The following is a 15,006-nucleotide window of genomic DNA, read 5'->3' on the forward strand; positions in this document are numbered from 1 at the left end:
CAAAAATACAAGTTCTGTGTCTTCCTCTTATCTATAGAGGAGGTGTCGTCTGATTCTTCACACATCAATATGAACCCTGCTGCTCACCTCTTTATATTTTATGATCCATATTGATTTTTGCATTGTAAATATATATTGTATATATTTTGGATTCACACCTTATTGTTGTCTTACAGTTTTTATATTTGCACCGTTCCAACTTGTATTGTTACTGCTGCACAGAGAAATGCCGATATCTAAAGTATGAATTATGAATAAAAGAGGGTGAAGCCTTCAGTGTTTGAAGAAGAACACACACACACACACACACACACACACACACACACACACACACACACACACACACACACACACACACACACACACACACACACACACACACACCTTGTCGTCCAGCTTCCTGGCGCTGAACGACAGCTCGATGTAGTCGTCGTTCCCCGTCAGCTCCTCTGCTGTGATCTGAAGACACAGAACGAGGAAAATGAAAGTTAATACTGATAATATTTTATTAACAAAAGTTAAATTAAGAGCAAATGAAATGTAATGAAAGAGCAGACGAGTTTAAATCAGAATAATCAGGTTCTACTTCTTCTGTTTCTCCCTGAAGCATCAACATATTATATCTGACAGAGACATGAGAGATGATTTATTACGTAAAACAGAATAATATTCAGATTAACAACAGATCAGACACAAAGAGAAGCCTGCAGGTTTATAGGTGCAGAAATATGAATATATTCTGTTTGTGTTCATTATCATGTAAACAGAGAGAAGAGACCGGAGGGAAGGAAAACATATTGAATCATACGGGAAGAGAAATGAAGAGGAGAAGGAAAGAATGAAGGAAGGAAAGAAAGAGAGAAGGAGGAAAATAAGAAACATGTAGAAGTGAAAGGACGAAACAAAGAAGAGAATGAAGGAAATATATGAGAATGATGCAAGGAGAAGGAAAGAAGGAACAATGTAAGAAAAAGGAAATGGATAGAAGAGGAAGCGAAGGAAGGAAGGAAGGAAGAAACAAAAAAGAAAGCAGTAAATGAGAGATATACAAATAATAAAGAGGAAAGGAAGGAGGAAGGAAGCAAAGAAGAATTGTAAGAAAAGGAGAGAAGAAAAAGGAAATGAGAGATATAAGAAATGAAGGAAGAAAAGAAGGAAACAGGAAAAAGTTTAGAGTCACTCTCTGATCTCAGGTCTGTGACCTTCTTTTATCTTTAAACAACAACAACAACAAGCTGAACCCGGATCAGGACTAAGTTCATGTCCAGGTCTCCTTCTGAGTCTGACTTTAACTGGTCTGAGGTCTGCTGGTTCAACCTTCAGACTGTTTGAAGGTAAAAATAATGAAGCAAAGAAAAACAAAACTGATCTGAAGAAACAACGACCTCCAACATGAAAGAAAGAAAAAGAGAAGGAGGAGAGAAAGAGAAGAAGATGGAGACGGTAAAGAAACTAGGACAAAGGAAAGAAAGAAAGAGGAGAGAAGGAAGGATTATTGGAAAGGGGGAATGAAGAAATGAAGGAAGGAGAAAAAAGGAAGGAAACGATAAAGAGTAAGGAAGGGAGGAAAGAGGAAAGGAAGGAAGGATAAATGGAAAGGCGGAATGAAGAAGGGAGACATGAAAGAAAGACAGAAGTAGGAAGTAAAGAATGAAAGAAGGAGAGATAGAAGAAAGGAAGGTGGAAAAGATCAAAAGTAAGGAAGGGAAGAACGAGAGAAGGAAGGAAAGGAAGGTGGATGAAAAGAGCAAAAGTAAGGAGGGGAATACAGAGGAAAGGAAAGAAGGATTAATGGAAAGGGTAAGGAAGTATGAAAGAAGGAAAGAAGAAGGGAGGTAGGTAGGAAGGAATAAAGGAAAGAGAGAAAGAAGGAAGGAATGATGTGCGAAGGAAAGAAGAGATACAGAAAAAAAGGGAAGAAGGGAAAGAAAGAAGGAAGGAAGGCTGAAGGAAATGATAAAAAGTAAGGAAGTGAAGAAACAGGAAAGGAGGAAAAGTGGAAGAAAGAAGAGAGGAAAGAAGGAAGAAAGTAGTGAGTAAGGAAGAAAGGAGTTAAGGAAGGAAGAATGTAAGGAGGGAATAAGAAAGATGTACAGAAAAAAACAGATTTTACTAGAAAGGAAAGAAAGAAGGTAGAAACCATGAAGGAATAAAGAGAGAAGGAAAGGGATGAAATAAGGAGGAAGGGAAGGAAGGAGGGATTGGAAGAAATAAACAGAAATAAAAAAAAATTAAGTAAATAAAAGCTCTGAGTCACTGCTTCCTGCTCAGAAATCCTTTCAAAGTAAAACCCCCTGAACCGTGTCATGTGTTCACGGAGGTGGAGGAAAACATCAGCGAGGGATTTTCCAGCTGTGGATGAATGAAGGAGTAAATCTGTGAGAGGATCAGAGTCCTCGCAGCTGATTGGACGAAACCACCAAACCAGAACCTGAGAATCCTGCTTCCTGTCTGACGAGGCTTTAAGGTCTCAGAGTCTCAGATTCAGTCTGAGACTCTGAGACCTTAAAGCCTCGTCATGTGACAAGAAAGCACAGACAAAGAGAGGACTTCCTGCTGATAAAACACACAACGGATAGAGGTAAGAATGATCCCTCACTGGCTTCCCACCCAACAACACTATGGAGCTCAGTCACAGTTTAAGTTGTTGATTTCAACTTTGGTGAACTTGTGGATGGAAAGAGGGGAAGAAGAAGAAAGAAGGAGGGAAACAGAAGAGAAGGAATGAAGGATAGATGGAGAAGCACATTATTGGCTTTGCTTCTTCCTCTGAGTCTTTGTGCTTTCTCGCCTCGCAGGTTTCGTCGTGCCTCCTGCTGTGGCCCTGCCCACACCCACTGCTACTACCATTATTATTATTATTAGTCACATCACTATTACTATTCCATGTACCATTACGCTTATTGGCTTTGCTTCTACCCTGGAGTCTTTGTGCTTTCTCGCCTAGCAGGTTTCCATGAATCGTTGTGGTACCTGGATCGTGGTCGTGCCTCCTGCCGTGAACCGGCTGACACCCACTGCTACTACTATTATTATTATTAGTCACATTAATAATACTATTCCCTATATCATTATTTTAATTCTACTATAGTCATTGCTGCTTTTATTATAAGTAGTCTTCATTTTTTCCTTCGTTACTCTGCTTACTACTGTGATTATATGAATCATTTATGTCATATACATTGAATGTGTTGTATCTCTGTTATGCTGTTCATTCTGTACACATGACATCTATTGACTTCTGTCCATCCTGGAGAAGGATCCCTCCTCTGTCGTTCTCCCAGAGGTTTCTTCCTTTTTTTGGGGGGTGTAAGGACAGAGGATGTGAGGGTGTAAGGACAGAGGAGGTGGACAGAGGGTGAGGGTCTAAGGACAGAGGAGGTGAAGGACAGAGGATGTCTCATGTGTACAGATTGTAAAGCCCTCTGAGGCAAATTTGTAATTTGTGATTTGGGCTATACAAAATAAACTGAATTTAATTGAATTAAATGGAAAGAAGGAACAACCAAGATGATGAAGCAGTGAAGACTTGGTGACGTAGTGAAGCTCACCGTGATGATGGCTTTCCCCACGGTGCCTCCTGGTCTGAGCAGAGCTTTGCACAGTTTCCTCTGAGAGATGATCTGCAAACATACAAATACACAATCCAGTATTTCACCATCTTTTTAATACATTTATTAAATACTTTGTTAGGTTAAGGAAAAATATTGTTGTTACATGAAGAATAAATGAATGTTGAGTTCTTGATTGGGAACAAACTCTTGGGTCAAAGACCAGGTTCTGTTTGACCCGTCTACCTTCTATTTTTGAGGTTTTGTGGTCTTTATACTTCCTGGTTCATGATTTTGTGGCATATCTCCATGAGAACAGCCTGATTGTAATGTTAATGAGGCACACTGAGTGGTTGTAGTGTTGTGTTCTGGTTAAACAGAGGATGTTTGTGCAGGTTTGATGGTGCAGAGGTTGCCTGGTGATGGCGCTGAGTCGTAACCTTTAATGTAATGAGGCTCTATGAATCATCAATCAACCAACAACCATCTCTGTCTGAGGTTTCCGACTTCCTCTTCCTGTTAGCAGAAACCTCGTCGCTCCGTCAGCCATCTGGCCGGTGGAGGAGCTGGCAGCCGAGACGAGCGACGCCATTATCGCTGGCAGAGACGAAGACGAGGAGACAAAGACGAGGAGACGAAGACGAGGAGGAGGAGGAGGAGGCTTTTCCCGACTCTCAAAAACCTGATTGTTTCTTCACAGACTGCTGCTCCTCTTCTTCTTCTTCTTCTCTGCATGCTGAAACTCTTCCAGCAGCTGAAAACCCTCCACAGCGTCGGTTTGAGTTTGTAATGAGAACAAACAGCAGATGGAGGACGACTCCGGATGGTTTCTGTTTCCTCCTCCGAGTCCATCCGGCTGCTTTCAGCTTTTTATTTTATCAGCCATGAGTCTGAAAGTTATTTCATGGATTGATTCTGTTTGAAATCGATGCCACAAGCAGATATCTCGATGAATCTGTCGCTGAAAATAGTCTCCAACGATTTAACTATTTCCTCCTGTTCGTTTGATAAAAGCCTCAGTGACCTTTTGTTTAAAGAGATTACTGAGAAGTTTTACTCAAAGGGCCAGTTTGTATTGTTTTGGGGGATTTATTGGCAGAACTGTAATATGATATTCATGACTATGTTTTAATTATTGTAAAATCAACTGAAACTAACAATCGTTCTCTTAGGTCCCCTAATGACCAAACATAGGAATGTTGTTACGTTCAGGCTGGTCTCATCCGGCATTCTTAGCCTTTATCTACTAATTCGTCAATATCCCACTAAATGATTTTGTATGTTACACAGGTAATCATGAACCAGGACGTATAAAGACCACAAAAAAAAAAACAGAGTCCAACAAACAGCGATCTTTGACCCAGGAGAGCAAACTTGAGTAGTTATTTTAACCTCAAACAAAGATCTTTTCCTGAACCTAACTAAGTAGTTTTGTTGCTTAAACTTAACTGAGTTTCCTGTGAAGACGGAACTTTATTTTGAAAAGACTGTATTCATGTGGCGAACAGAAATTGACACTTGTTGCTTATAGGCTGTATATAAGAAGTGGACGAAGTAGTCGTTACATCTCTCATTGGTTTATGGTTTGACATTTTGAAGAGAGAGTCATTTTCTCATAGACTTCTATACAACCAGAGGAGTCGCCCCCTGGTGGACAGGAGAGAGAATGCAGCTTTAACACAGGAAGCATCGACTTCACTTTACAGAACAGGAGGTTGCCGCCTGTTTCTGCTGGACTTTGTAGGAAAAATAAGGAGTGACTCATCCTAAGATAACATACAAAAAATGTAATGAGAATGTAATTTAAAATAACCTAAAACTGAGAATCATTTTCGTTAGCTTAGAGTGAGCCGTTCATACAGTCCGCCATGTTTCTACAGTAGCCTAGGACGGACAAACCGAACACTTCCTCCAGAGTTACAGTTTTTGTTTTTACGTTTTACCTGAAGGCCATCGTAGTTCTCTACACACACAGTGTTATTATGGTATGGACGACCTCATACAACGGTTTGAATCATTTCATACGGAAAGTTCCTCTTCATTTTTTGTGTGTTTTCCTGTCCGCTCGTTACATGTATATGCTCCTTTCAAAACAAACTTCCCTCTTCATTGGAAAGCCAGTTAGTTTTAGATTAAGGAAAAGATATTCGATTGGGTTAAAGTTATAGGGTGTTCGGTTGGTTGTATTCTGCAAGTTTACCACTAGATGGCTCTAAATCCTAAACTCTCCCTTTAATGATTTACTGCGGCTTTAACGTCTTCACTAAGAACCAACGGGCTTAGAGCCGAGAGACGCAGACAGAAAGTCCTAAGAGACCAAAAGGATCCTGATTTGAGTCTAAACATGAGATTTGATAACATAATAATAAATATATAAAATAAAACCACACTGGTCTCTGAGCTGATTGATATTCTGCTTTTCTTCGTCCTTGACCAAGACGCAGAAATAAAATATGAATACTAATGCAGCTTATTAATTAGTCCCACTACATTTAGACACTTCCTGTCTCTTTCAATGTATTTTTCTGTATTGTTTGGCAATTTCTTATGTAAAGGAGAATCAATTATTTATATGAGAAAAACAACTCATTTAAGAAACTTCAGCCTTGAAACACATTTTGTGCTGCAGGTGAAAGAATAAACATTTTATTCAGTCACGTTGTTGTCTTCATCTTTGTTGTGAACGTTGTGTTTGTATCAGCCGGTCATCTGACAGCTTCATCTGACAGCTTCAGCCATAATAATCTACAGAAGCAGAGGACGCTCGTCGTGTTTGAGATTCTTCAGATTATTATCTCTGTTGTTTTAAAGAACATAAAAACCACCACTCAGCTGCTGTTTGGCCCAAAAAAAACATCAATATCTTCAATAACTAGCTTTTCAGCAACTGAAGAAAAGACAGAAAGTAAAAAAAAAAAGAAAATTGTATTTATATTTTGTTGCTTACAGTTTATTTGTGAAGTTTCGGTTAATTAGAAGAAGCTCAGGAGTTTTGAGGGTCACAAACAAAAACAAACATTCACACTTTCAGCTCAAGTGAATGTGATGATTGACAGCTTCATGATGTTTAGCTGTAACACACACACACACACACACACACACACACACACACACACACACACACACACACACACACACACACACACACACACACAGTGGAGTCTTCCTCTGACAGAGCTCCGTCACACTCTTCAGTTTTGTGACACTCATTTATTTTTGAAATTGTTCAAGAAGTCGATTCACTTTCTGAGAGGTTTGTTGAGTCTGAGGAAACTTAACTTCACATTAAAGGAAGAGAAGTTAAATTAAACTTTTCTTATGTGTAATAATTTAGCAAAATGTGCTCATTTTCTCTTATACAGCGTTTGAGCTATATCTACGAAAATGAATGTTCTGTAATTCATAGATATCCCACAAAATCAATTCGTCAGTAGACAATCATTAAACAGGAAGTATAAAGGACACAAAAAGCAATAAAAAACACTCTATCATCCAGGAAACCGCTTTCCTCGTGTGATATGAGGAGTCAATGCTGATTTGAAACTTTGTCCGTACTTCAGTAACAACACTTCTGTTGTTATTTTAAACCTAACCAAGTATTTCACCATCTTCTCCTCATAAAAGTGTGTTTAGTTTATGGTTGTAGGATTCCTGCAGCTCTCTATAGGACTCCAGTTGTCATGGTTACATTCATGGAGCCGACACACAAATGTACCATAGAAACCTGATCAAACAGAACACCTGCATGTTGGAGTTCAGTCAGAACCAACGTCCGTCCAGGTGACTCACCTGTCCCAGCGTGCACTCCACTGAGCCAAGGAAGTCGGCCTCCTTCAGGCCGTTGTGGCTGCTGTTGATGTCGTACAGCTCCAGGCGCAGACGCTGCACCTCTTCAAAATAAAAGTCCAACGTGAAGACCTTGGAGTAGGTGGGGTTTACACAGCTGCGGATCACCTCCGTCCGGTCCACCTGCAGGAGACACAGAGCAGGAGAAAAAACAACCAGATGAAATGTTTATATTTCCAGATGTTTTGGTTAGTTTGTTTGCATGGCACACGAACCCGACGTAAGAACCAGCCGTCAACCTCCGAGTGAAGCCAAAGCTTCCTGTGTTAAAGCTGCATTCTCTCTCCTGTCCACCAGGGGGCGACTCCTCTGGTTGTATAGAAGTCTATGAGAAAATGACTCTACTTCTCTCTTGATTTATTCCCTCAGTAAACATTGTAAACATGAGTTTACTTGAGGCTTCAAAATATCAGTTCACAAACCAATGAGTCACGATGACTACGTCCACTTCTTATGCACGGCCTGTGGTAAGAACCTAAAACAAGACCTAAAAAAATCCAGTTTTCAGTTCAGAAGATGAAGACAGAGATATAAATGGTCTCTGCGTGCAGTCAGACGGCTGTCCGACAGCCAGAGACGCCTCCTGTCCTCAGCGTCAGCAGACAGATGGCGTTCATGCTGGAGCTTCTCCAGAACACTTATTTAACGCCGCCTTAATTGGTTCATTAAAATTTTGTCTGAATGAGCTGAAGAGAAGTCCCAACATGGAGTGTGACGTCCTGCTAGTCCTCCCGCTGACCCAGCTGGACGTCTTCCTCAGGATTCTACTTCCTGCTGTGTTTGTGTTTGTGTGTGAAGACGTCTGTCGGACGCTGAGAGGAAGCAGAAGAAGAAGTCTGGCAGCTGAAAGCAGGAAATCCTCCTGCAGAGTTCAGGTTCTGATGTGAAGTAGAAACGTACTGAGAGCCATAACAAACTCCCTCTGTTTGGTTCAGTTTCACTGCAGACGACTGTTTTGAAATAATGCATTATTATTATTATTATTATTAATATTAATCTATTAAATGCTGAAAACGAAGGCCTACAATCAGTATGTCTGCATCATTTCTGATCACGAAGGTTAAATACAGAAGAAAGTCTAATAAAAGGAGACAAAACTTTGAAACCTCGTAATTCATTAAAGGAATTTATTAGCTTCAATCTGAATAAATAACTGTGGAACATTTACATTAACAAAATATTCAATATAAGATTATTGTGGGGACAAAGAAACTGGTGTTGTTGTAAATTAAATAATAATTTTCATGCATTAATTTAAATATACTATATCAACAAAAAAATACTAATACATTTTCATCATGTATGAAAGCTTTTCGGGACGACATTATAAACTAGCAAAGATAACCAAAAGTAAAACTAGCATTAAACCAAAGAACATAACAAACTGAAAGCATAACTAGGTTATAACTAACTGAAACACAGCATGTTGTTAGCATTAGGCTAACAAAACTAAAACCGCCAAGAAACTAACTGAAACTGAACCTCGTCAGAAACGTAAACTAGTATGCCAGTAACCAAACTTTAACTAACATGAAGCCAACTGAAACCAAACGTAGAACTTAAAATAGCATGAAGGAAGACAAATAACTAGCATTACACCAAAGAAACACAACAAACTGAAAGTACAACTAGAATAAAACCAACTGAAACAAAGCATGTTGTTAGCATGAAGCTAGCAAAACTAAAACTAGCAAGAAAACAACTGAAGGTAGCCAAAACTCAACATGGCATTAAACAGAAAACATGTCTTCTTGGAGGAACAAAAAAGGATAGAAGCATAAATGAAGTATGAATCAGGATTTTTATATAAAAGTTTGTCACAAACAAGACGGATCCACCAGCAGATGTTCGTGGAAACGAGGAGAGCAGATTGAGAGCAAACGTCTTCGTCTCTTTTCTTTTCACAGTGACAGCGTCCTGTGTTTCCGTCCTCTTCTGTCTGTCTTTATGTTCCTCTGTTGACTCTCAGCCTTCCAGCAGCAGTGATGTCATTTCCTCCCGAGAGCCACAAAAAGTTTCACCTGATGAGAATGACCTCAGGTCGGCCTCTGAAGGACCAGCCGGCCTGTCGTGGGCAGAGAAACCTCCATCTGAACCTTTTTTAACGAGTCTGAAGGGAGACGGCGAGCAGCTTCTCTTCCACAACGACAGCGCCGGCGGCAGACTCAGGAGGAAGAGCTGCTCGTTTCACTAGAAAACAGCGTTTGTCAGATTTCCCTCTGAAGAAAGTGAAGCTGCTGACGAACCGACAACAACAACACTCAGCGCTTCCTGTTTCCTCCAGACAAACAGAGCTCAGAGATAACGACATCAGGAAGTCGTGTTCGATCTAATGAGCTCATGATCCGGATCTGAATGATCAATGTTTTATATCAGCAGTGTTCTCAATCTTTAAGGAACAAGTTCATTAAATGAACCTTTTATTGGCTCAGAGAACTGTTTCAACGTATTATAGTGTATTTAATTCTAATTACAACCACGGCAATTACACTTAAAATACTTTACAACCTCATAGTTGTATCTACTGTATAAAACAAATGACTAATTTAATCAATATAGTCAATATAATCAATTTCATCAAGAATCCAAATCAAACTGTGAATGCTTCTGACTTCCAGATATCCTGTGAGCCAGTGAAGTAGTATTCAGAGACTTCACTGCAGTAAAAGTACTATTACCACACTGTGGAAAAGTACAAATACTACACTGTAAAAATACACTGTTACTAGTTGAAATACTTATACCACACTGTTAAAAAACTGTTACCTTAAAAGTACTAATACCAATCAGTAGAAATACTTGTTTCCAGTTAAAGTACTATGACCACACTGTAGAAATACTCTGTTACAGTAAAAAACACAAATGCAACAATATATAAAAACTCTGTACTGGTTAAAGTAGTAATTACACACTACGAGTACTAATACCACATAGTAAAAATACTATGTTAAACTACAACTACTAATACCACACAGTAGAAATCCTCTGTTAAAGTAAAAGTACTTATACCAAAGAGTAGAAATACTCTTTGATTGTAAAATTACTAAAACCACCGCATGAAATAATCGGTGACATCAAAGGTACTATTACCACACTGTACAAATATTCTGACTAGTTGAAGTACTAATGCCACACTTATACCAAAAAAATACTTTGTCAGTATAATCAGTGAAATATACTTTTATACTATTAATATTTCATAAGAACCCGATCAGCTTTTTCTGTTTTACAGAATAAACTGACTTTAATTCATCGTCTTGTTTTTTTCCGCTTCGTTCTTCTCTAAATACTTTTCACAACTTCTCTCATGAAGCAGAGAAACCACAGATATAATGTTAGAGCGGATCTGCTAAATGCACATCCATATATATATATTTATATTCATATAAATGTGTGTGTGTGTGTGTGTGTGTGTGTATTGTGAGTGGGAGCAGAGGATTGTGGGGGTTGTGTGAGGATCTGCAGTGAGGTGTGAATATTCAGCTTTTGTTTCCTGACACTAATGAGATCTTTCATGAAGACAAAGATTCTGGAGTCACAGACGTTCATACACATATTAAATATTCCTGTCCTCCATCTGATGTTCACTTACAGGTCTACATTTATGTAAAATGAAATAAATATGAGAATGAACGTGAGAGGAAACAGGAGCAGAAGGAGAGGAGATTCTAAATGATTCTCTGAATCCAGGTCAGCTTTGATGTCAAGACAGCTGGAGACAAAAGGACAGAACTGTTCTCAGGTCTGCTTTCATGAGCAGAAAAAAAAGTCCAAAAAAACCAAAATAGGATTCAGGCAGAGACGTGGACAAAGTCTCAAGTCCTAAACCTTAAGTCGTTAAGTGCTCTTCACCGAATGGAAAGCCGTTAGTGTATAAACTGTATATAAGAGGTGGACGTAGTCATGGTGATGTCACTCATTGATTTGTGGACTGATGTTATGAAACCTCGAGTTTGGTTATTTCACCGTCTTGGATTAGGGCCATCGCCATGTTTTTTGCAACCAGTGAACAGGAAGTGACCATATATGGAGTGAGGAGGAGTGACGTAGAGACGCCGTATACATCTCTGGTGTGGACCTGTCAATCAGTGTGTAGCCCCGCCCTAAAGCATCCCCTGCTTTATGGTCTGTTTGACTCTAAATGGAGCATCATTTACTAAATGAACATCATGCTGTATTGAAGAAGACTTGAAACTAGAGATTGAGACCATAAACTCATGTTTACAATGTTTACTGAGGGAATAAATCAAGAGAGAAGTAGAGTCATTTTCTCATAGACTTCTATACAACCAGAGGAGTCGCCCCCTGCTGGACAGCAGAGAGAATGCAGCTTTAACACAGGAAGCATTTTTTGGACTCATGCTTATTCAGCCGTAAAGTTAACCTCCAGTATGTTTCTGTAATCAGCAGTTAACTTTTTTAACTTCACAGACTGATCGATGTTTTAACCGATAAAGTTTGAATTCACAAACGTAATCCGTCACCGAGACACTGATGTGACCTTTGACCTCCCGTCACATTCAGGCTGATTACAAAAGACACAGAAAACGACTGAAACCAACGACAGACAGAGAAAAGAGAAGAAGATGAAGAAGAAGAAGAGAGGATGAAAGTGGGACAGGAGGGAAATAACAACGGACCACAGACGGAGAGAGAAGAAGAAGAAGAAGAGGCTTCATCTGCATCTCTAAAAATACTTTAGAGAAACATAAAGTGGGGCAACAGAAACCAGGTCTGACCACCTCACACCACACACACACACACACACACACACACACACACACACACACACACACACACACACACACACACACACACACACACACACACACACACACACACACACACACAAAAACACTCAAGAAGAAGAGACGGCCGAGTTTTGTAACAAATCCCCTCACATAGTCGCTGCTTTTAAAAACTCAAACTGAAACAGAAGTGATGAAATGTTACGTCCACTCATACGTGTACGTTTATAAACATACCAGCTGTCCCATGTATTTCTCTGATATCAGATTTATTCTGCAATAAAATCCCATAAATAGTAGAATATTCTAAATGATTCATATTCTAAATAATAATAATAATAATAATAATGATTATTGTTATTATTATTATTATTATTATTATTATTATTATTATTATTATTAGATTATTAACCATTTAAAATAATAATATTTGTAAAATATTTGAGGATATTAATAATTTAAAATAACATTAATGCAGACATTTATTTTAAATTATTGATAATCAATTATAATATAATGATGTCAAATAAAATAATGATAATCAATTATAATAAAATAATATAATAATATAGAAATAAAATAATGATAATAATTTATAATAAAATAATAAGTTTAAATTTATTCAAAGTTTAATAAAAAGTTTCCTGAAACCAATCAGGAAGTAGTTAGATCTGTGTGGTCAGAGATAAAGAAGACGTTTTCTCCTCTTTCATCTCTTCTTCCTGCCTCTGGAGTCTGATTTGTTCCTTCCTGAAGATGAAGGAACATCAGCTCCGTGACGTTCCTCCTCAGCTTCCTGTCACAGCTATCATCTCTGCTGCTGATTTAAAGGATGAAGATATTTTCATTCCTGCTGCTCTCAAAGCTAACGGCTAACGGCTAATCAGGTGACCTGCTGACCAGCTGTTAGCGGCTGACTTCTGATCAGAACCAGGAGAGTTTGTTTTGGTTCTAAAGGTTCTAAAGGTTCTAAAGGATAATTGTCTCTCTGTTTGTCTTCATGCTGCGTTCAGGGGAAAACCTGAAGCTGAAGATTCCCAGCCTCATTGAATGCGTCCTGTGGGAGTTTTTAATGGACTGAGAAGTGAGCTAATGAAGTTAGCAGTGAGCTAATAAAACACTGAACGTTAGAAACCAGACAGGAAGTTACCAACGACATCCCATAATACCTGATGGAAATAATTTAAAATAAGGAAATGAGAGGTTCCAGATTAATTTGTATTTGTTTTAAAGTTATTGAGCCCCAAAGTTATTAAAAAAAAAAAAATCTCAAACAGGATAATACCGATCTGCTTTGACCACCTTTGCCCCCCCTTCTGACCTGGTAACTCTCCCCGCCCTTCTGACCTGCAGTAACCTTTGCCCCGACCTGCAGTAACCTTTGCCCCGCCCTTCTGACCTGCAGTAACCTCTTCTGACCTGCAGTAACCTCTGCCCCGCCCTTCTGACCTGCAGTAACCTCTGCCCCCCTCCTGACCTGCTCCTGACCTGCAGTAACCTTGCCCCGCCCTCCTGACCTGCAGTAACCTTTGCCCCGCCCTCCTGACCTGCAGTAACCTCCCCGCCCTTCTGACCTGCAGTAACCTCTGCCCCGCCCTCCTGACCTGCAGTAACCCTGCCCCGCCCTCCCTGACCTGACCTGCAGTAACCTCTGCCCCCTTTGCCCTCCTGACCTGCCTGCAGTAACCTTTGCCCCGCCCTTCTGACCTGCAGTAACCTTTGCCCCGCCCTCCTGACCTGCAGTAACCTTTGCAGTAACCTCTGCCCCGCCCTCCTGACCTGCAGTAACCTCTGCCCCGCCCTCCTGACCTGCAGTAACCTCTGCCCCGCCCTTCTGACCTGCAGTAACCTGCCCCGCCCTCCTGACCTGCAGTAACCTTTGCCCCGCCCTTCTGACCTGCAGTAACCTCTGCCCCGCCCTTCTGAACCTTTGCCCCGCCCTCCTGACCTGCAGTAACCTTTGCCCCGCCCTCCTGACCTGCAGTAACCTTTGCCCCGCCCCCTGATCAGCCCAGTAGGTTATATAAACCGGTTCCTTTCACTCTTTGCTTGTTATTCATGAACCGGTGTTCAGCTGGACTTGGACTCAGACTGTCAGCAGACATTCATGTGTTTTTAATTCCATATTTACCCACTCTACCAACTCCAACATTCCGTCTCAACAGAGAACACCAGACAGCAGCTGGACGCCATCACAAAGTTCAACAAAGCGGTGTGAAGGCCTGGCGTGGTTGCCGCGGCGACCTACCTCCATCCACTGCCCGTGGGACTTCATCTTGAGGACGAAGCAGGGGTCGGGTTTGTTCAGGGCGTCCCGGTCTGAGATCCCTTTACAGGTGAGCCTCAGCTCCACTTTGGTCAGACACGGGCTGCTGAACAGACCCAGGGAGTTGGCCGCCGACTCGTAGATGTCACTCATGGTTGGAGGCGGGACAGGAAGTCTGAACGGGACAGAAGAGGGGGGGGTTAGTGTACGGGACGCCAGCATGCATCACTTTAGTCGTTTACAACGTCACACGTTTAACGCCAGAGACCGTCGTTTACTTCCTGTTTCATCACAACAATCAATGAGTCATTGTGGGAGGCTGTGGCGTAGTGGAGAGCAAGGTAGTTCTCCAATCAGAGGGTCGGTGGTTCGATACCCGGCTTCGGCAGTCGATGTGTCCTTGGGCAAGACACTTAACCCCAAGTTGCTCCTGAAGGCCATCGGTGTGGACTGATGATGAATGTTAGTTAGAGTCTGATGGTGGCACCTTGATGGTAGCCTGTCATCAGTGTGTGAATGGGTGAATGATATGTAACATACTACTGACTGTAAGTACTGCTAATGAATGTAATGTAATGACTAACCAACCGTAACC

The 15,006-nt window shown here is 40.6% G+C and overlaps 1 protein-coding gene across 1 annotated transcript in view; it reads right to left on the bottom strand.

Annotated features, from left to right (window-relative positions):
* Positions 1–14,564, bottom strand: part of cpne4a (copine IVa) — a 44,021-nt gene extending 29,457 nt beyond the window's left edge. Inside the window, exons 1-4 of the mRNA XM_054620916.1 lie at positions 14,394–14,564; positions 7,341–7,520; positions 3,552–3,623; positions 385–459 (exon numbers count right to left, since the gene is read on the bottom strand). Coding sequence (XP_054476891.1) covers positions 385–459; positions 3,552–3,623; positions 7,341–7,520; positions 14,394–14,564 — 498 coding nt within the window. The remainder of the gene's footprint in view (positions 1–384; positions 460–3,551; positions 3,624–7,340; positions 7,521–14,393) is intronic.
* Between the last annotated feature and the right edge of the window lie 442 nt (positions 14,565–15,006).

This window comes from Anoplopoma fimbria, chromosome 20 (assembly GCF_027596085.1).
Source record: "Anoplopoma fimbria isolate UVic2021 breed Golden Eagle Sablefish chromosome 20, Afim_UVic_2022, whole genome shotgun sequence".
NCBI lineage: Eukaryota > Metazoa > Chordata > Actinopteri > Perciformes > Anoplopomatidae > Anoplopoma > Anoplopoma fimbria.